Source organism: Glycine max, chromosome 7 (assembly GCF_000004515.6).
Source record: "Glycine max cultivar Williams 82 chromosome 7, Glycine_max_v4.0, whole genome shotgun sequence".
Taxonomy (NCBI): Eukaryota; Viridiplantae; Streptophyta; class Magnoliopsida; order Fabales; family Fabaceae; genus Glycine; species Glycine max.
This window is the reverse complement of record NC_038243.2, coordinates 9,360,058-9,383,601: the sequence shown is the minus strand read 5'-3', so window position 1 is coordinate 9,383,601 and position 23,544 is coordinate 9,360,058. Positions and strand designations below refer to the sequence as shown.

The 23,544-nt window shown below is 31.9% G+C and overlaps 2 protein-coding genes and 1 long non-coding RNA gene across 3 annotated transcripts; 1 reads left to right on the top strand and 2 right to left on the bottom strand.

Annotated features, from left to right (window-relative positions):
* Positions 1 to 6,796: 6,796 nt before the first annotated feature.
* On the bottom strand, positions 6,797 to 9,710 carry LOC100814208 (uncharacterized GPI-anchored protein At4g28100). The gene is made up of 2 exons (XM_003528919.5): positions 8,800 to 9,710; positions 6,797 to 7,550 (listed from the first exon to the last, which is right to left on the bottom strand). Exons 1-2 carry the CDS (start codon positions 9,487 to 9,489, stop codon positions 7,212 to 7,214), a joined length of 1,029 nt encoding a protein of 342 aa, XP_003528967.1. The 5' UTR covers positions 9,490 to 9,710; the 3' UTR covers positions 6,797 to 7,211.
* Positions 9,711 to 12,216: 2,506 nt separating this feature from the next.
* LOC102660289 (uncharacterized) lies at positions 12,217 to 14,755 on the bottom strand. The gene is made up of 2 exons (XR_005892158.1): positions 14,194 to 14,755; positions 12,217 to 14,115 (listed from the first exon to the last, which is right to left on the bottom strand). It is a non-coding gene; the product is annotated as an uncharacterized lncRNA (long non-coding RNA).
* Positions 14,756 to 17,935: 3,180 nt separating this feature from the next.
* Positions 17,936 to 23,447, top strand: LOC100813673 (cyclin-dependent kinase D-3). The gene is made up of 8 exons (XM_014777897.3): positions 17,936 to 18,161; positions 18,247 to 18,400; positions 18,946 to 19,244; positions 19,328 to 19,436; positions 20,157 to 20,282; positions 21,598 to 21,833; positions 21,925 to 22,239; positions 22,834 to 23,447. The coding sequence occupies exons 2-8, from the start codon at positions 18,296 to 18,298 to the stop codon at positions 22,877 to 22,879; spliced, it is 1,236 nt and encodes a 411-aa protein (XP_014633383.2). The 5' UTR covers positions 17,936 to 18,161; positions 18,247 to 18,295; the 3' UTR covers positions 22,880 to 23,447.
* The last annotated feature ends 97 nt before the right edge of the window (positions 23,448 to 23,544 follow it).

Below are 23,544 nucleotides of genomic sequence, written 5' to 3'. Positions count from 1 at the left end.
TTTATAGTTAATATTAAAAGAGATATATATAAACTAATTTTTTAATTATAATTATAATAACTGAGATGGAGAGAGTATAAATCAAATTGATCTTATCATTGCAATTTACTATTCGACGACTATCGTAGTTAGCGTTGACGACTTTGTTTGAACAAATGGACCAGTTTTTCGGACACGAGGTTTGTCATTTTGTAATAATTGAAGGGTAAATTCGTCATGTAGCGGGGCTAGCGGTACCTATGTTCTACCTCCGCCACTACAAAACTATACTTGCAATTAAATGTCGGTGAACGGCGTCGCGGTCCTCGTTCTCGTCCTCTCGCATGCAATTTTATTTCCTACTCTAAAAAGTTTATCAAAATAAATAATAAATTCTTAGTTTAGAAAAGGGTTGCCAAATGCCTAGTCTTAGCAAAAGTGCCAATTTTATTGAAGGAAATATATTATTTTATTATCAGGAGTAACTTTTAGATTAATTTGATTTTTCTTTATTTTTTAATGTGTAATAGAATAAATAGTCTATATAATAGTGTAAAGGATTTCCATACTTTTATCTAATAACAAATCATCATTGCCATAAGTTTTTGTTCGTTTAGAATTATAGAAAGAGAAAAAATAAAGGCAAAATAAAGTTAAAAACAAATCATTCCACCATTTGACAAAGTGTCAAGAAAGAAAGAAACCCAAATTAAAAACGTAAATGAAGCCCACTATGTTTATAATCCACCAATTTTGAACAAAATGAAGAGAAAGTTGCTTTTATAATTTATTTTATTAATATATATATATATATTCTATCTTTTACACAATTAAAAAATAAGATGAAAGAAAACTTTTATCCTTTTTCCCGTACTAAACAACTTTAAAGTCATCTCTTTTTACTCGTTTTCTTTCATTTTTTCTTCTTTTCCAAATAAAACAAAGTATAAAAGTCATACTCATAGTTTATGATTTATTGATAATGTAATTTTTTTTATACTAACGACAAATAGAAATCAAATTATGTTGAATAATATAATTCTATGTATTATATATAAAAAAATTGATATAAAATGCTTACACAACTTCAGTAAAATAAACTTGATAAACATATATCGATATTTTTAAGAATATTATTCGAGTTTTATTCGTGCTACTAGATGTCTTTATCTTCTAATTTGATTCTTTATTTTGCTAATTATTTATATAATTGTGAGTCTAGACTCGTCACTCAAAGTCCATCCTTTGAAGGAAATAAAGAATAAGGAGGGAATATAATGAGACATGTTTATCACAACGCTTAGTATGATGTTTTTCATTTCAATACTCAATTAAGGTAGAATTTGGTTTAGGGATACAAAACAACAGAATGAAGTGGTTTATTTTATTTCATTTGAATTTTTTTTCACCCTTTAATTAACTAATTAATTTAAAATGTACTTTTAAAAAAAATTAATTTCATGTTATTTTAATTTTTAAATATATAAAAAAATAAAACAAAATTCACAGGTATAATTTCATATATAAGATAAAGGGGAAATGTACTATTTTTCATATAATACTTCTCTATTTCACTCCTATTATATGTGAGAATTTTTTTTTAGTTATATTGAGTATTGAATTTCTCTCTCTCTCTTTTTTTTTATAACCTTATTTCTTTTCCATTTCTCTCAAATCAAATACCCATAAAATTCATTCTATCTCTCACTTATTTCTATTCATTCATTGTATTTGTTTTTCTTATTTTCATCCACTTTATTACCTTCTCTTCTCCTAAATATAGATCCCTCAAACTTGCCACTTGCTAGGTAATGTGATCATGTAACCCAAATTTGGTTCTTCCCACTTGATCTTGCTGGTACGCTCAAAAGCAGATGGTGACTCATAGAGCCCACATCCCCACGAGGTGTTGAAAATAACGCAAAATATCTCTTCAACCTCAATGTCTCTTTGTTAGGATGCACATCATATTCAACACAACTCCCTAGTATGCTCAACAAGTTCAATAAAACCCACTCTTCTCATCATCAAACTTTCTTCAACTTGGATACCTCAAACCTTATTGATAACTTCAATGTTCAATTGTGGCCAATTATATATCCATAAAATCCTATCCTTTCTCTTCGTTATCGTCACGAAACAGCTCTAACTAGTTCAACCATGCAACTCTACAAGCAATGGCCTCAATTTGAAATTTTGGCTCACTCTTTGGGTGTTTCTATTTCTTGTTAAAAGATTTTATTTTTAATCATTTTACCTGTATAAATAGTTTTTTTAAAATGATTTTAAGGTGCTACAAATTTTTTATCTGAGTAAAATATCTCGAACTAGCAAATATTTTATTGCGTAATTGTCAGATTAAAATAATAATCACATGAAAAGTCACATCATTATTTAATAATAATATTTGATGAAAGAGTTTAAAAATAATGAGCAGCATAGTTGAGAAAGATTTATCTAAAAAATTATTAAAAGACTAAAAGTAAATTTCAGAGAAGATAATGGGTTAAGATTAGTTAAAAGATGTTGAGGAATTGAAAGTAAAAGTAAATTTCAGAAAAATGTGTGAGATTAAAAATATAATTTATCAAAAAATTAAAATTAAATATTGATGTCACGTTAAACTAATTGATGGCATGACAATTCAATTGATTGATGACGATTATTATAACATCACTTAACGATGATACTTCTAAGCAAAAACAAAAAATATTAAGAGAAAAAAATTAAGGACTAAAACTAATTAAATTTTTTGTTTAAGGGCTAAAAGTGAAAATTTAAAGAAAAACCTTGAAGGTTGTTATTTTATTTGGTTTTTGAATTGGGTGAGACTTGTTTATTTCCAATTTTAATCTCCCAGAAATCTATTTAATCCTATTGTTGTGTCTTTTATTTTATTTTTTTAAAAAAAGATTGTTGTGTCTTTTGTAGATGGTCAATTATACTTATAATTAGTGTCTTAGTCTTGAGCTTTAGTTATGATATATAATTGTGTTAAATATTTAAAGAAAATTTTTTATCATTAATTCATAATAATTTTATCTAACATGAATAGAATTTATGAAAAATACATGTAGGTTATAATTTTTTTTAATTATTATACACATAAAACAGCTGACAAAAAATTATTCTAACTTATCTTATAATTTTAAGTTTAAATCCTGAATATATAATTATATTATATATTAAGAGTGAAAACTTTACTACCTATAATAATAGGTTTAGTCAATTCAAACAAAATTATCTTCTACAAGACATATATGATTTATACAAAAAATTAAAGTATTTCTTTCTTTGTTAAAAAAAACATAGCATTCCTTTCTTAACGACTTGGACAATTTATCCTCTCCCATTAAGGTTAAACTCAATCCTTGTCAATTCTAATATTAATCTATAATGGAAAGCTCAACAAATCAATACATTTAAAAGCAGCAACGAGAGAAAATGGCTCCAAAATTACCTGCAACACTTTACTCAGTTATACTTGTAAAAAAATTCTCGTTAAAGTCTCAAAAGCTACAATGAGAAAAATAAATAAAATGGCCTCAATTCATACAGCATAGTCAAAGGCCAGAGTCAAAAGTGTCTGCCAAACTGATCCTTACAATTTGCAATATGTCGTCTTCCAAAAAAAACAATTCAGAATGACAATTTGTGGAGTTTAGACATGACAATTAAACTCAAACTTGCATATACTTATTTGTAGAGATGGACAGAAAAATCATTATAAACCAAAAACCAATATAAAACTAAACAGAACTACACAATAAAAAGTGTCATACCCGTTTAGAAAAAAACTTTAACTATTTATTTAAAATCAATTTTACAAACTAAACAATTTAAAAAACCGATTCTGCACACCTATTAATTACTGCACCACTTTAACTTCTGTCGATTTTTAATAATTGGGCATTCACGTATACAATTTCTTTTTTTCCACGCACAGTAATCAGTAGTCAAACATAACGGATTCTACGTCATAGACTTTATTACCTATTACAAGATATAGATTTTTGAAATAATAAATAACGTCAAAAGAGGTTTAGAAAGAGAAAAACATGCATGGTGCAATTATTTGCCGAATAGGTAAATGACACTAATCATATGGGACATATACTTTTAATGTGTTATATAATCATGCTTTGAAGTTTATATGTTAAGAGTCAATGAACAAATTTAGAAGAATAAAAGGCTGATTGATAATAAACATTTGTTGAAGGTTCATAAAGAAAATAGTTGCAAATAAAAATAAACGATAAATCAACATAACACAATGTTGAATAACTGAAAAAATAATAAATTCTAATAAAAATCTTTTATTATTATGAAATATTAAGATAATAATTATGAACTTGAAAAATAAGAATTTATACTTAAACTGCAAGCAAACAAGTAAAAGGAAGTGTTTTCGTTATCGAAAAAAAAAATCCATGAATTATGGATATAAATAATGTGGTTCAAATATTATGTTAATTTCTACATGAATTCAGATATCCATATTATTAATGTCCTGGGTCAAGGTTCAAGGACACAAAAGGAGGCAAGGAGCAATGCAATGTGGAGTTTCTTCAATTTACCTATCTGAATACGTATAATCATTTTAATTTTAGTAATCATTAGAGGCATGAAATTCTGAAATTTACAATATATATTATCCTGTTCTAACATACTCCCCTCTGGACTCATACCGTAAAAAAAAGTTAGTTTAGGTAATTTAATTTTATTAATCTCAAGTAAAAATTAAGATTATTTTTAAAATATTTTTTATTAAAATTTAATATCATGAATAAAATAGAATTTTTGAAAATAAAATAATAATTAAATAAAATATATTTTGAGAATGATATTATTAAATAGAAATATAATTATTTAAATTTATTTCTATTTAAATTTAATATATAAAATAATTTTTTACTTATATATCAATCCAGATAAAATATAACAATAAGTCCATTTATTTGGTAGAATGCAAGACTCCTGACCATATGATTGTGGGTTTGAGTCCTATAGTGGGCGCTTTATTTTAAGTGTTTTTTTCATTGTTATTTTATTATACTTTTACAGTAATTATCAGAGAGAAATTATTTAGTTATCTTGTTATTGACTTATTACTTGGTCCAGTTAATGACCCAAAGTGGGTTCCAACGGCCCAAATGCTTCAATAAGTTAAATTGATGAACAAAAAATTCTTACTTATTTTTGGACAAAAGTTCAGATTTTCTTAACGCCATTTAAAGTTAGAAAATAATTGGATTTAGATTTAATAAAAACTCACAAAAATACATTTAAAGGGGAGAGAAATGAACCCCTAAACGATGCTGACTATACATATTTATTTGTGAAAACTTGATGAGTATGTGGGCACTTTAGTATCGTTCCACACCATACCTTTGAGAACAAAAGTATATAAAATAACTTTAAGGTTAAGATAGCTAAAATCCAAGTTTTGCACTCACCAACAAAAAATATTAATCATAATTTTATTTATTAGTTTATTCAAGCTTTGGGCTCACCAAAAAAAAATTGCTATTAGTTTTTTTAAGTAAAAACATCACATGTATGAACAAAAAGGCATGATGTAAAACTTTTTTCATTTAAAGTAAAAAAATGCTTCTTTCAAAATATATTCTCTGTTGAACTAAATTACTACACCTTAAAAATAAGACTAAAAGACTTAAGTGAACCACATATATCATAAAATCAATAAGCCCGTGAATGGTATATAAGTTAAACTATTTTTTTTTGGTTTTTTAACTTTTAATTGGTTTAATTTGATTCCTTCACTGATAAAAAATTGAATTTGGTTCATTAATTTTCAAAATCATGTCAATAGTCTTTCCTACCATTGACATCACAGTATTTGCAAAATTCGACATATGTCGCTTTCACTTGTGCCAAAATTCTTTCACTCGTTTATGAGTGACTAATTTATTGCACCATTTGCACAATTTTTTTCCACACTGTGCCATCCTTTTAAATTTCAATCGGTGTTGTTAAACTAGATTTTACAAAGTGTTAATCAATGTTCCATTCTTTTATTCTTACCTAGTAGGGTAAGACTTTTGTCAAAAAATAAACGTATGATAAGACTTGTGTTGTTACACTAGATTCAAACTTCAAGCTGATCGAGGCACTGGATATTAAAACCAATGTATATGTAGTTAATTTTTTTTTTAATCTTCAGTTTAATTTTGTTTAAAATAATTACAAGCTCTCAAGTTTAATTCTCATGCATAAAATTTATGCTGAACATTTAACAAAACCAACGCAAGTCATTAAACTGATATCGTCCATTCGTTTAACCAAACCTTGCTTTGACTTTTGTTCTCAATTATCATAAAGAACAAGGCCTTATATTATCTATGGACCTAGGACTTAGCTTTCAACAATGATATTTTCACGTCATAATTTTTCTACACATTATCCTTAATCCTCTTTACACGAATTAAAAAGGGATATAAGGTTAGACGATGTAAAAAGATTATGGCATGATGGGAACATTACTCTTTTCACCTTCAATAGGTGAAAGTATAAACGAGTTGCCATTAACTGCTTTTTTGAATTGTTTTCTTTTGTCACTAAAAAGAAAATTCCGTTTGCGAGTTATAATTTCTTCATGTTGAACTTGTGAGAAGTCACTGTCTTGGAATAATTCAGCTAGCAACAACCTCACCACATTAAGTGTAGACAACAGAAAAATTCAGTGTTCTGATGAGGAAGTTGACGTTCCATAATGCATAAATTGCCCGTGAAGCACATAACTGTCTCGTGAAAAATGCCACCCTAGTAAGTGAAAACTGAGCACTACTTCCAAATGTTGTCCCTCAAAAACAATCCACTAGTCCCTATTATGGTGGTCCACCAAAACAAAAATGTGACAAATATCAAACACCTCACACTATTGCAATAAAGGGGCGCGTATCAAGTGAGATGAGTGTTTGTACAAGGTTGGGAGAGAAAATCTAAACCATATAATCTTACATGGATAGTTAGAATTAAATCACAAAATCATGTGTTTTGTCATCATTAAATATTTTTTTAATCCTAACTATCCATGTATGATTGTGTGATCATGATTTAATCTCCTCTTACCCTCTCATTATAAACACTCTTCTAACTTGATACACATCCTAGAATTAATAACTGAGAAAAATTACATTCCTAAGCAACACCATAGAGATTCAAATCTACAAAATGTCATGTTTGAGATCCTCTTTTGGCTCAGATTATAGCTATGAGGATAACATTGTTAAATGCATAGGCAGTAGTAACAAACAAAGGAATAACAAAGAAAGAGAGATGGGTGGTTGGAGGTTGTTTGATGAAGAGTGATCAGAGATTTCCGATGAATCCACTGCAAGAGGCATTCCATCACTGTTTAGAGAGCAGGACTGAGGGTAAGAGCCATCAGTGTTCAACATCAAAGCACGGAGAACCGCAGAAACCGTGTGCATATAAGCTGTCCTATTTTTAGCCAGAAGCCATGTCAAGCCCATAAGCTCACAATCTTTGTTGTGGATCTTGGTGGTCCTGTCTTCTGCTTTGCTTGAATTTGAAGTCTTCTTGTTAAGCTGCGTACAAGCAATATTTCAATGAGAATATCAAAAGAGGTTGCATATGATATGAGTGATTACACAAAAGGGGTTTGGTGCATCAAAGCTTCTTAAATAGCATCTTGGTTGGTGTAACATCCACTCATAGATAAATGGTCTCAGATGCACATCAAGGCTAATACACTACCTAATCAAGGTTTTCAATAGTGTGGCAATATGCAATTATTAAATTATTTTTAATGAAACAGAAGTCCTGAATAATATGTTTAAATGCAACAACAAAAAAAAGTTGCGACACCTAGCTTGAGACTTTAGATGATAATTTAAGATTCTGAAGCAATTGCAAGAGCGACAAGGGACATCATTTTTGCAAACTGCTAATTATAAATCAGAAACAAGAATGACAAATCCAAACGAAGCCACAAATGATGTTGTCATCTAATCCTTAAAACTGTATGTTACACATCAATACACATGAGAGAAAGAAAAAGAATAAAATTAAAATTCTATGTTAAGGAACCATCATTTATGACTGGGGCAGCCTAATAATAAGAACAGTCAAATTGACAAATTGTATAAGACTATAAGGTCTTTTAACATTTAACAAAATGACAATATTTTGTCATAATAAAGAAAGCTTGTTTCACATATGACCATATTATTTGAGTTGTTTTCCTATTTAATCCAAAATAGAATAAGCAAAAAGGACTGGTTCTAACTAAACTGTCCTCTTAATACCATGAATGACAAAACTACAACTTAATTTGAAGTACCAAGATAGCGACATTGCACTTGCTTAACATTTATATTAAAATTTATTCAATAACTTCAAGGCATTAGAGTTAATACTGTTTTCCTCTCTAAATTCTCACATGACAAAAAAAAATAGTTACTGCGCTACAAAAGTGTACCACTCATCTAGTCCACTATTGGTTCTGTCCAAGTTCGTGAACCACACAAGCTCCAAAGGCGCGTGAGAAATAGTGCAAAAGCTTAGAAAGCAACCAACATCACAAGTAAACAAAAGCAAGACACAACTTTACCAAGTACCAAGCATGAGTGAAGAAGTCAAGAAGATGGAGATGAAACCCAAACAAACCATCTTGATCTTCTTCAATTTTTCAATAAGATCCATCAAATTCCAAGTCACAATAATGAACTAAGCAAAATGACACCAAATAGAACACCAAAACATGAAAAAACACCCTAGAGAAAAAAAAATATAGTTTTTTTTTTTAAAACATACAAACACAGAAGGAAAACTCACCAAATAGAGGGTATTTAAGCACTTAGAGCACCCTCCAAGACCTGGTAAGCCATTGACATTAGTGCTGCTACTCAAGCAATTCTTCTCCAACCTTCTCACAATTGCATCCCCAACAAGTTCCCCACTTTGGCCAACAGAAAATGAATCAGGGCATGTCAAGTGGTGCAGCCTAATGCCACAGAAGCAATACACCACATCACAAGTCTCATTAGGCTTTGTCAGCTCAACCCCTCTCACTACCAAGGCCTTTCCCAGCTCATTCACACATGTTTCGGAGTCATCTGGGAGCAAAGGCATCATGTCATATGCTGATGTGGCATGGCCATGACCATGAGCATTGTTGCTATGGCTATGGCTATGGCCTGCCATGCTGCCTAGTGCAGTGGCAGAATATGCAGAATACAACCATGCTGCAAGCACTGGACAGCACCTGCTGTGGTGGAGCTCCATGTCAGCACCACTTTTGGCACCACTACATGCACTCTTGATCCCATCAAAGAGCTCATCTGAGAGGGTGAGAGGGCACCCTGAGACATCAGATTGTTCTGGGAATGCAGGGATTGTCGTTGCAGGCTTGGATGGGGTTAGCAAAATGGGCTTAAGGGTTGTTGTTGTTGTTGCTGAGTCAAGGAGGCACAGGTAGCAAGGGAAGAAGAGGAAAAGGGTCTTCAGGAAAAGTGTCAGTGACATGGTGTTAATTCTAGAGATTGAAAGGAGAAGGGAATGGAAGAAGAAAAGGATTATGTCTTGTTTCTCTAACCAAAAAGAAGAGAATGTGATGATGTTAGTGTAGGTTATATGGGTAGGAACCAAAGGGAAAAGGCAAAGAAAAATAAAGGGTAAAATATGATGGGGTTCTTGTGTATAATATATAAATATTAAAAAAAAGGAAAAAAGAGTGGTGGGGTTGTGGAAAGTTTGGCAGTATGCTACCTCGTTTAAGATATTCTAAAGTACTCGTCCTCAGCAAAGTTTAGAGAAGGGTTTAGAATGTAGTATCATGACCAAATCATTCATGCAAGAACTACATTTGATTTAGGTTGTGGTCTTGTAGCTTGTTTCGAATCATGTTATATAATCTAGAATCACGTTAGTTACTGTTCCAAAATAAGATTTTTCAGGCTTAAATACAAAGTACGAAAAGTCTAAAGTATGAAATTGTTAATTAATTGGACTTATTCAATGAATTAGTCCATTGACTTCGACCCAATGAAGACAGCTTAGATATGAAATACAAAAAATCTAAAGTATGAAATTACTAACTCATTGAACTTGTATTGGGACTAAATGATACAATTAATATAATTTTTGGCAAATGTTTACATAAATTAAGTTTGCAGACAACTTAAGTCTTATTTTTTTCTAAAATTAAGTTTTCAAGACAAAAATTTACTTTCAAACATATTTTTAGATAATTAAATATAATCTCAAACTAATTTTAGTCTCAAATATTTTTTAAACACTTCTGCTGGAAATGTAATCACAAAATTAACCTTGTTAAGCTATAATTTTATGGGTTTTTTTATTCCAAAATTATTATTTTGTTGTTGTGTGGTGTTTGGATTAGAGTGTATGAATATGAGTAGGTAAAATGTATTTAATACATGCCATTGTGAGCGCAGAGGGATGGTTAGAGTTTTCACATGATTGGGAGGGTTCTTATTCAATGAGTAACGCAGAAGTGCCCATATCTTAATTGTTTCCACCAGCAGTTGTTGCAACCTTTATTCTTCTTTTACTCGTCACTCCTAAATCCTAATCATGGAAATGAATTATGTGCTATTTACGCTTTTTCTTGTGGGGTGTATAGGGGGCTAGGAGCCTAGGAGCAAATATTCTCTTTTTACAAGTGAATAACTGTGATATATTTTCCAAGCCTTGATATTACTTGATCAATTGTATTATAAGGATAAAGTTAAATGTAGTATTATATAATTTTAACATGAAGAATTTATGCTTTCGTACATCATTTGAATAAAATCTATCACCGGCGGTTGCATCAACTAAGACAAAGTTATTCTAATTGATTTAATCCATGATTTTTAGTCCGAGTCTTAGACATATAATTGTTAAAAAAATAAAAATACCCAAAAAATTGATTTTATGTTACAAAAGGAAAACAAAATTAAAAATGTCCTACTTATAATAATTAATAAGCACATAATTTGAGTTTGAATTTTGTCTCATTCTAAGATTTGAAAAATTATCCTCTCATCTCAAATTTATATCTTCTAAAAAATAAACAAAAACATTTGAAGGAAGTGATTTCAAAACCTAACCTAACTGAATTCTAATGTTAGGATGATCATCGTGAGATTTATTCAAAAACACTTCTATCTATATTTCACTCTATTTCTAAGTTGATAGTAAAGGGATTTGCAAAAAGCAGTATCCATTCCTGATTGAGAAGCCGAAGCAAATAGTTTTTTTTTAGAAGAAAAAGCAAATAGTTTTTTTTTTCTTGTTTAAATTAAGAATTTCAGTTTTTCTTTATTCTTTTCTTTTTCCTTATGTCTTTGAACGGAATTGTGGATTCAGAAGCCTGTCAGGAGGCCAATTGTAATTTTCATTATATGTTAAATTTTGCTATGCTTTTTAGTTTTTTCAAGAAGATTAGCAATTAGTATTTTGTTTAAATAGTCAAGGTTGGCTGTTTCCTCTTTCACTTTCCTCAAACTTTCATATTCAGCATATAGATAATGGGATACCTCTAATCATATTTATCGAAAGTATAACAAGAAGATTCTAGTTTGAATTTCCATATATTCTTTATAAACTTTATAAGGTCGATCTCTTATTTTATTTGTTTTTGTCTTTGTGGCCATTATTTGAAACATCTTATGATACCTGCCTAAAGGGTATAATAAGATGGCGAGCAGTAATTTTTCACTAATTACTTGAAAAGGGTAGAGAAATTGTTAACCAGCGACAGTCAAGAAGTTCAGAAACTCCGAGGGACTTTAAAAAATATTACTTGTTTCTAATAATCCCTCATTATATAGCCTAGTATAAAATACAAAATTCGTTGAGTTGTGTTACATTGATGCTTATAAGTCACTACTACATTAAAATTATTGCTATATTTGTATTTGACATATCTATTCAATAATTTTAGATAGTTTGGGATAAAATATTTTAAGTATATATATGTAAATATGTTTAAAATTGATTTTCATTCTCTAATATATTTCTTAATCTTGATCTTTATAAATTTTAGAAGTGTCACAACAACAGATAGAAATCATTTTAAAATTCCTTAATATTTTATGCTTTTTGATCGAGTTTTTCTATGCATAACTGTGTCTAGAGTCCCCACAAGCTGTAAAATATATAAGCTCTGAAACTTTATATAGGAAAGTGTTTTTGACCCTTCTGCATATTTTTATGTTTTGACCCTTCTGAATGTGTTATCCATGATTTTTAAATTTTTCTACTTCCAAAGGATGGATGTAAGATTGCAGGCTATAATCTCTAGTGTACATTAATAATATCAAAATTTAGTGTATAATCTTAATATCTAAGGATCTCTATGCAATAACCTACATAGTCCATAACATTGTAATTAAGGATCTTTATGCAAAAATAAATTCACCAATACTCTCTCTCTCTCTCTCAAACAACTAGTTTTCTTTAGCAGGCTTTGAGCTCCGAGCTGTTGGAAGAGTAGCACGCTTTGCAGTCTAAAGCTGCTAAGGAAACGAATGGTAGCAAAAGGCTTCACTCTCTTTCTCATAATGAAACTTTTCTTTCATCAACCAGCTAGTGGTTATGTCATGTGAAACCCTTTACTGCATATTCAATAAAAACAAAGGTGTGACAATTAAATGACTGATTAAAAATTATAATCTATCCTATATTGGAATCAAATATGAGAGATACAGAATTCCAAATAATTATGTTCGTTTCAGAACGGTCTGTTATGTGAAACAAAAAATGAAGAACAACTAAAGAATCACAAAAAGTAGATGAAGCAGATAAACAGTACATTGGTAAGAAAAAAGATAGTTATGTCAAGTCTGAAAACAATCCAACACTATTAATGAAACTAACAACACTGTTAATGAAAATTAAAGTGGCAGAGAGCCCATAACACAGTCCATCTTCTTTTTTACGTAATCAAAGGTTAAAAATATTGTTGTCATAAAAAAATAACCTGATGTGAAACTAGAAAGCATCTCACCTGGTTTATTCTTACAATAGGCCCTTGGCAATCATTTCACGGAGAAGTTTATCAGCCTTATCATTCTCATCTTCTTCAAAGAAAGCACGAATCAATATTTCAAAAGTTATAGCATCAGGGATGCAACCATTGTTTTCCATCTTTGACTATGCCTCATCAAACAAACCCTCTTTACAAAGCCCATTGATAATAACAGTATATGTACAGACATTTAGATGATAGCCTTTAATCAAAAGATCTTGAAAAACTCTTTGCATTCTTAAGCCTTCCCCCTTTACACATTCCATCAATAAGCATAGTGAATATGTACACATCTGGTCGAACCCCGTGATCTTTCATTTTGTTGAACAATCCAATTGCCTTGTCAAGCAGACTGTTTTTGCATAAAACATCAAGTAAAGAACGGTAGGTGATAACATCTGCACGCTTGACCTCTATCCTCTCATCAAAAGATCCGAAACATAAGAAATTCTACAAGATTTGCACAAACCATCAATAAGAGAATTGTAAGTCACTATATCAGGAACCATGTTTTTCTGATGCATTTCTTTATAGAGATTCAAGGCCTCATCCCCCCTTTTAATCTTACATAATCCATTAATCATGATATTGTAACTGCAAACATCAGGAGTTACTTCCATTAGGCACATAGCATTGAATACATGTTTTGCATTCTTCACTCCACAAACTAAGACGCAGCCATCCATTAAAGTATTATAAGTAATAACATCAGGTTTCACTTTCAGCAAATCAGCTAGCACATTTTTTGCTTCTTTCATCTTTCCTTCTTTGCAGAAGCCATGAATGAGAGTATTATAAGTGACAACATTAGCGGAAATTCCCTTGACAGGCATTTCAGAAAATATATTGCAAGCCTCAATACAAGTTTATGTTTACGTAAACCGTCAATAATTGTGTTATACATTACCACATCAGGCTCAGTCAATCCCCCATCAATCATTCTCAGCAACTCAATGGCAGCTCTTGTTTCGCCAATTTTACACACCCCATTGATCAAAGTCCTGGTTCAGCTGAAATCCTTGTACCAATACCTTGCCATGAAAGTGCAGTGCCTTCTTGACCTCTGACCCTTAAGACAGAGACTTTTGATGAAAAAATCTGCAAGAACTTGATTCCTACAGCACAATACCAAATAAACAAGCAGCACAACAGAACAAACCCAAAAACAAAACGTACAGCCGACAGTTGCTTACATTCAAGTGTGGGCATCTCCAAAACCTTCTCCACTAATGGTTCACGAATGTTGTCAAGGTTATGGTGTTTGGCTGATAACCCAATTTGAGGATCTTGGATAACACAGAGAAAGTCAAGTTGATTTGACCCAAATGGCAGAAACAGTTAATGAGGATGTTCAAAGTAACAAGGTTAGGAACAATTGCCTTGAGTTCCATTTGTTTAGAAAGGAAAACAACAGTGGGATAGTGCTTCATCTTCATGATGGATCCTAAAATCTTGCCGAATTGGATGATGGGAGGGGTATGACGCATGCAGAGCATGCGATTGAATTGGAAAAGAACATCATCAACATTTTGAAAGGATGGGGGTGAGAGTGAAAGTGAGGATAGGGAGTTGGGAGTGAGGGGTTTAGAAGAAGGGAAGTGGGAAACTTGGGAATGGAAAGAGAGACGGAAAACCTTAACCTTCGTGAGAAAGACATAGTTGCTGTGTATTCACGGAAATAGTGTTGGCTTGTTAATGTGAAATCCAAGTTTGGTTTGTTGGTCGAATGCCGAAGGGTATCACTATCAGGTTTTTAGCATCTGCCGATGAAAAACTTGTTATGTTAGGCGGTTAACATTATTTATCTAGTGAATAGGAATTTTCGTCTTACTCATTTTACATATTAGTTTTTATCTTTTTTAAATGTAAAAAATAATTTATATCTTTACATAAGTGTTATAAAATAGTTCTTGCAGTTAAATTCGAATGATATTCATGATATTCCAAATTTTGAAAGCTCAATGTACCATTTCCTCATCTGACGAGTTGGTATGTTTGGACTATGATGGAATGACTATGAAAGTAGTGTCTCAGCTTCCAAGCCAATATTAATACTGCTAGTTCAAGCTTTTCCAATTTTTGATATCGTGCCTCGACGCCATGAAGTACTTGGCTTACAAAGTAAATAGGCTTCTGCTCAACCCCAAATTCTTGTACTAGGACAAAACTGATTACTAGATTGGATACCGACAGGTACACAATGATCTAGGCTAGACTTTGGTTTGGTCAAAATGGAAAGGTTGGATAATAAGTTTTTTAGTTCTTTGAATGCAACCTCACATTCCTCTTACCAAAGGAACTTTTAATGTTTTTATGAGGCAACAAAAAAGGTAGGGATCCTTATGGCTGATTTTGATAAAAACCTAGACAAAGAAGTGATGCACCCTGATAATTGTTGTACCTCCTTTACGCTACTCGGACTCCACATGTTAATGACGGCCAAACATCAATCTGGGTTCACTTTGATGCCTCGGTTTGTGAGCATAAATCCTAGGAACTTCTATACTTGGACATTGAAAGAGCATTTTTTCGGATTAAACTTCAACTGATATTTTGCCAGTGTGTCAAAGACTTCATGGAGATCAATTATGTGATGGATGACCTTCATTGACTTTACCACTATATCATCGACATAGGTTTCAATGTTCTTCCCTATCAAGTCGGGTAGGATCTTGTCCATCAAGTGTTGGTATGTGACACTAGTGTTATTCAGGCCAAATGGCATGACTTTGTAACAATAATTAGATTGTCCGACAATGAATGTTGTGTGGTCCTCAACCATGGGATGCATTTTGATTTAGTTGTATCCGAAGTAGGGATCCATGAAATTAAGTAGTTGATATCCCGATGCACCATCGACTAAATAATCGATGTTTGGTAATGGATATGAGTTCTTGGGGTAGGCTTTGTTCAAGTCTATGAAATCCACACACATCCTCCATTTTCCACTTGATTTTTTCACCATCATAACATTTGCTAATCGGATCGGATATTGAATCTCTTTGATATGGTCAGTCTCAATCAATTTCTTTGTCTTGTTGGCAATCCTCTTCATCTTCTCTTCTCCGAACTTTCTTCTCTTTTGGATGACTGGTTTGGCGGATGAATCCAAGGCCAATCGGTGGAAAAGGAAGTCCAAGTTTATGCCTAGCATGCCCGTTGGACTCCATATGAACGCTCCTACATTACATCTTAGAACATAAATTAGGTCGATCTTAAACATAAGGTCCAGGGATGATCCTATTTTGATTTTCCTTTCTTCTACTATCTCTACCTCCTTTAATTCTTTGGTAGGACTCGATCATAGGTCAACGAAGTCGAGACATGAATCGACTTCCAGGGTATTAATGTTGTGATGAGAGGATTTTCGGCACCAACTTCTTTTAGCTTTTAAGCTTTTCTGGTAACACTTTCGTGCTATTGCTCGGTCGACCTTGATAGTGTCGACTATGCCATCTTCAAGTGGATATTTTAATTTCAGGTGTGTAGTTGATACCATCGCACCTAGCTTATTCTTGGAGGGTCAACCAAGGAGAACACTGTATGTCGATGGATAATTTACTACAAAGTATTTGATGGTTAAAGAGTTTTTTGTTTACTTGGCTCTCCAAAGGTTGTCTCTAGTTTGGCGAAACCTCGAGCTTCAATTTCTCCCCTTCCAGATCCGACTAGGACACCATGATGTGGTCGAAGCAGACTATTTCAGATGTTGAGTCCAATGAATGTGTCTTTGAACATGACATCTATTGAGCTCCCTTTATCTACCAAGATTCTTTTCATGTTGAAACCCATCATTATGGTCGATATTACCACTGGCTCATCCTCGTGGGCGGAGACTCTTTTGAAATCGGCATCTGTGAAGAAGATGGCGGGTGATGGTCGAATAGGTTGAATAAAGACCTCTATAATTGATCAAACATGTCATTTTCTAACCGAGGAAGTGAATCCTCCTCTTGAAACACTGTTTTGTTTTAGATACTACAGGTACTTGTACTTTAACCGGAAATCAGATTAACATTTTTTTAATATATTCTTTTAAATATATTTTTTATTATTAGTTAAAATTTATTAAAAATGATAAAAGTTTATGGATTTCATTTTTTTGAACTTAGGATATCTCTCGGTAGGAGTCAATAATTAATATATTGAGGTATTAAGATTATTTAAGGAATTAATATGTCTTTAACAAATATTTTTTTATACACATGTACATACAGATTTGACTTCATGCTTAAAAAGTAAGGTTATGTGTCAACTACGCTGCACATATTAGTTCTTATTCTTTACTTTTTTTTATGAATTTTACTCATAATTCATAATTTTTAAATAAATTTTAATCAATAATAAATATATTAGAAAAGACCTTTTGGTTAATGAGATAATGAGAAAATAAAAAAGTCTCTTTTACTATAATTATTATTAAATATATTTTCTTTTGTTCTTATTTATAAAACTCATATTAGAAGTGATGATGATTCCTTTCAAAAGCTTTTTATATTAATTATTTTTATATTAAAATATTTCTAATTAATTACATTGGTAAACAATTAGAAAAGATAAGAGTATTACAGAAAAAGATAGTTTAAAAAAAATAACATAAATTTATGAAATTATTACTATCAATTAAATTAATAATTTTTTTAATCTTTAAGTCTCGTAATTTAACTTGGTTGTGCTTATAATGCACTTAAACACATTCCACTATTCATCTTTGATTAAGGTGCCTGTAGTTAGTTTTTTATAACCACAATCATAGGCAGGATTCAATTGAAAAATAAATAAATTTAGGGACCCATTAAAAAAATTTAGGAACTTAATTAAAAATTTAGTAAAATTATGGAGACTCACAAAATAATTAAAAATAAAATAAAATAAACACCTTTAAGCAGGTTTATTATATTAATTTATTCACTAAAATGCTCAACAAAAAGGGTATAGCGGTGTAGCCGTTGCACTTCTCTACGTTCCCCCCCTCTCTCTCTCAGTTCTTCATCTCTTCTTTCTCTCTCTCTCTACTCAGTTCTTCATCTCTTCTTTCTCTCTCTCTCTCTACCCTCACAACACACATTGAGAAAAACAACCCTCACTCCCTAGATGGGGCCTTCCGAGAACGAGCCACTTGTAAATTCCCAATTTTTCAGTTGAATTTTAACTGCAATTGGTAGATTACGATTTCCCCTACCTGAAACCCTAGCCATTTGTAGATGACTCACTTGTAAATTCGCAATTTTGTTGCTGAATTTCAGCTGTGATTGGTAGTTTCATTGCATCTTCGCGACCAATTTTCGGGAGAAAATGGCAGAACTCGATCTGTCCAAGAAAGTAGCCGATAGGTATCTCAAGCGTGAAGTCCTTGGTGAGGGTACATACGGTGTCGTTTACAAAGCCATTGATACCAAGGTAACTTTTTCTGATGTTAATTTTGTTCTGTTCGTTAAAGAAAAAAAACAAGAAAAAAAAGAACAGTTATGAACAAAATTATGAGGATATTTTAGTGCAACAATGTGTTTTTTTGTTGTTTAATTTTTTTTTCTGGATTGTGAGAATTGGGTCTGAATAAAGTTTAGAACTTGGAAGAGAAATTTAAGTCTCTTATAGTGAAGACGGGGTTAAGAAAATCTGTGAATAAGAGGAAAACAAGTCTTCATATAGAGCCTTGCAGTAATGTGTGGAAAGGGAATGTTCATTTATATGTATTTTAAGTTGTTTAAACATGGGTTTAGTACTAAAGCTATTCATTGTTGTTATAACTTGCAATTGTGCATATCAATTAAAAGAAAGTGCAAGCTACAAACATGTGCATTGTTGTGCACATGTTTTCATGAACTGGCCGTTTTTTTTTAATGATGACGATAATAGTACAATATTATTATTATTATTATTATTATTATTATTATTATTATTATTATGTGGTCCTTATAAAGATGTATTCATTGCATGGACAGACAGGGCAGACGGTTGCAATTAAGAAGATCCGGCTTGGCAAGCAGAAAGAAGGGGTCAATTTTACGGCTCTCAGAGAAATTAAACTGCTTAAAGAGCTCAAAGATCCAAACATTATTGAGTTGATTGATGCCTTTCCACATAAAGGGAATTTGCATCTTGTGTTTGAGTTCATGGAGACGGACCTCGAAGCTGTTATACGGGACAGGAATATTGTTCTTTCACCTAGTGATATAAAATCTTACCTTCAGATGACATTAAAAGGCCTTGCTATTTGCCACAAGAAATGGGTGTTGCATAGGTAGATTATGTTGCTTATTTGGTCATTACAAAGTCATTACTCGCCTTTAGTTCTGAGCTCAGAAGTTTTATTGTGTATTTCAGGGATATGAAGCCAAATAACTTGTTGATAGGATCCAACGGACAGCTGAAACTTGCAGATTTTGGTTTAGCACGGGTATTTGGAAGCCCAGATCGCAGGTTCACTCATCAGGTTTGCTTCTTTATGCATAAATAACTTGTGAATCCTTTGGGTATGCAGGACTTAGCACTTACAATTAGAGGACTTTGGAAATGATCTGGTTTCTTTTTGTTAATCTCAGCATTGTGAGTAAACTTTGAATTTAAATAAAACCCAAATCACCTGTTAATTGTTCTATTTTCTTCAGATTCTTCTGTAATAAAACTAGCAAACTTTTCTAAAATTTGGATGGTTAGAATTTGCAAGACTAGTCAGGTTATACCCTAGATATTTTATAATCAGGTGATTCAGGTTTGGTTTTGTATGATGCTTTGGTTTGAATTTATATGAAAACAGAGGGTGTGTAAGTCAGCTGAGTTTACCATGGAATCTCTATTATTATTGCCTGGTTTTATCCCAATACATGGGCATGGGCATATGAAATGAGAAGTAGAAGTGTTCTAGATTTTGAATATGTTCTAGGATTGTGTTTCTCACTTTCTCTAGTATAATATGTATTTGATTGACTGAAGAATGGAGTACTATTTTGTTGCATCAGTAGCAGCTTACTCACGAATTTCCATGTTAACAAATGTGTTTCTTTTGAATTCCATGTCTTCCTTTCAATATCATTTTTATCCTCTAGATGTCAGCTTCTGTGTACTGTTGAACCTTAGCATGTTTCATCCTTATGTTTGTAGCTTGCACTTTCTTTTAATTGATATGCACAATTGACACTCAATACATGAATAGGTGTTTGCTCGGTGGTATAGAGCACCTGAGCTATTATTTGGCACCAAGCAGTATGGTCCTGGGGTAGATGTTTGGGCTGCAGCTTGTATATTTGCTGAACTTCTTCTTCGTCGACCCTTCCTGCAGGTAAAACAATATTGTCATGGTGATTAATGTTCATTTTTTATATGTTAAATTAATAAGTAGGTCCCTAAACTAATTGGGAATTTTTCATTAGGTCCCTAAACTAAAAAGTTGTAATTGGGTCCTTGATCTTGTAAAATTATTATGATTGGGTTCTTGGAGTTAGTTTGTGGTGACTTGAAACGGCTAGAAAATGACAATTTGTAGCGGTTTTAAAAACCTTAGGGACCCAATTTTAAAAAAAAATTTACAAGATCAATGACCCAATTACAATTTTTTTAAAAAAATTTGGGGACCTAATTAAAATTTCCCAGATTGTTCAGGGACCTGCTTGTTAACTGAACCTTTTTTATATAACTAAAATTCATAATAAATATCTTTGAATATAAATTGTATTTTGGATTTTACAATAAACGATTTAAATTTTGATGATTATTTTTATCTATTGACATTTTTTATAATAAAATAACTAATGAAATTTAATTTAGACATGGAAATAAAAGAGAGTAGATTGATAGATTGAAAGGGTGGGTGGTTAAGAAGATCAAGTATATAAAGATAAAAGGAGGATAGTTTGAGTGGTTGAGAGAGAAATTTTGACTAATTGCAGAGGTAGTGTGTGAAATGCACATCAGAAAAGAAAAATTATTGAGGGAGTGGGAAGATTGAAATCCTCGCTCTCTAAGTTGTGTATTCTCATTTATAATATAAGAGTAGATTATTTTTATGGTAAATGACAAAAGGTTGATGTTCTGGAGTAGATGGATTTTTTCTAAACATTTGACCATTTATTGCTCATCTTAACTATTTTACATATTTTTTTTTATGAGATTAACTATTTGACTTTATCTTTTAGTTTAAATTGCACTCCGATATCTGAATGATAAATCCTCAAAACTGTTTTACTGAACTGGGATTAGTTCAGAAGCTGTTGGCTATGGTGTTTATAGACAATTTTTACCACTAATTTTGGCTTCCATGTTATTCCTGTTCTGATATTTTTTTTTATGTGTTTTACTTATAATTTCAAAGTGTGTAAATGTCTTGTATTGATATAACTGTTTTACTGCAATGTTGTGTGCCAAGGATGACCACACTAAGCCTTTATTTATAATGAGCAAATAGGATCAGTGTTGATTACATAGGATCAATCTAATAATGAGTAATAAGGACTAAATCACTAATTACTATCTAATCATAAATAGCAGAATAATATGAAATCTTAACAATTGATTCGATTGATTTTGTTCATATGTTTCTGTGTACTTAGGTGTGTCCTTCTTCTGGTAATTTCATGAGTTTGTTTGTCATTTGGTAGGGTTCAAGTGATATTGATCAATTAGGAAAGATTTTTGCAGCATTTGGAACTCCATCTGCTTCTCAGTGGCCTGATATGATTTTCCTTCCTGATTATGTTGAATATCAACATGTTCCTGCCCCACCTTTGCGTTCTTTATTTCCAATGGCTAGTGACGATGCCTTAGATTTGTTGTCAAAGATGTTTACTTATGATCCAAAGGCTAGAATATCTGTACCGCAGGCATTAGAGCACAGGTATGTGTCTTAAATTTAATCATTCTCTTAAGAATAACAATTTTTTTCCCTTTCTTTTTCCCTGATTTTAATCTCTCCATTTCCACTTTAGGTACTTCTCATCTGCGCCTCTGCCCACAGATCCTGTTAAGCTTTCAAGACCTGCTCCTAAGAAGGAATCTAAGGTTTCAGATGTAATTTCAAACGAAGGTCCTACTGTCTTGTCACCTCCAAGAAAGTCCAGGAGAGTAATGCCAGGGCGTGATGGGTCTGAAGGAAATTCTTTGCAAGGAGATAAGTTTGATGACAGTGTTGTTAGTGTCAGACAGGCAGCTGGTGATAATATGGGAAAGAATGAGCCAGCTCCAATGTCACTAGATTTTTCTCTTTTTGGATTAAAACCTCCAAATAGACCTACAATTACCAGGTAAACACATGTTGACCCTCCTATCATTTCAAAGTGGCTTAATAGTTTGTAATTTTGACTCTTTCAACTTAAAAAAGTAGATAGCAGCATTACACTTTGGCTTGCATATTGAACCATTAGAGGTTGAAAGAAGATAATCAAGGTTCTATACTGTGCTTTTATCTGTGTTAAATTCATGAATCATGACTAACTTTGTGAACTGGGTATGAAATTGGATCCTACAGGTTGAGTATAAAATTATGCTAAATTTAAATGGTGGAGCTATGCAAAAGCAACAATGCTCTTAGATAGTGTACCTTCAGTGCTAAACTGCTTATGTGGCAATTTACGCCTAACTTTTGGCACCATGTTGATTCAGTGTGACTAGGATTTTGGAGACCCAAATTGCTATTAGTTTAATTATGGTGTTTAATATGCTTATTTTCTATGGAATTCATCAAGTCTCATGAGAAGCCTTGCAGAGGAAGGGAAATATAGCATATAACTTCATCTTTTTTATAGAGTTGAATAATGCTAGTGTGTGCCAAATTTTTGTTGTCTTTTAATTTCTACTTGTAAATGTTGTTTAATTAATTTCTTCTCTTTGTTCTGCAGTGCTGACAGATCACATTTAAAAAGAAAATTAGATCTAGAGTTCTAGCAGCCAGAATGAATATTCTATGATGGTTCCATCAGTAAGAGAGGGGTCTGATGCATTTGAGAAAATTCTGTGAATCAGCTTCGCTTGTATGCCATTCCCTATATTTTTCTCTCTGCATAAAGTTCCCATGAATATGTTGATGTTTAAAGGAAGAAGTATCTGTGACAGCAGATTAGCATCTCACTTGAATAGTAGTTCAGAGAGCTGAAAGTAACTATCATAGACTAAAAAAAAAATAAGTAACCATACTCTTTGGATCCCTTTTTTCTGATTCTTCTGAATTTCTGTTCTCCACATTCAGGAGAACTTGTATCTCTCCACGGAAGGCCTAGAGTGAGAGCATTTTCTTAAGCCCTTGCTGTATATCTGACACACTTGAAAAAGTAGTGGTTGGGGAACACTGGATTTTAACATTGATTTGTTATTTTATTGAACATAAAGAGAAACTATTGTTTACACTTCAAGTGTATAATATGTATTTTCTTGGGGGGTTTCAAATAGGTTGTGTACCGAGCAAAAATATTTGTAGACATTGTGATTGATTTTGGCTGATTTGCTTCTGAGATAACCTTTGGTCCTTTTTTCCTTTATAGTTCTCATTCTAAAACATTGTTGGTGTTTCTGTTAGGGTAAATGATGTAGATGGATTCTGTCATGCGTGTTTG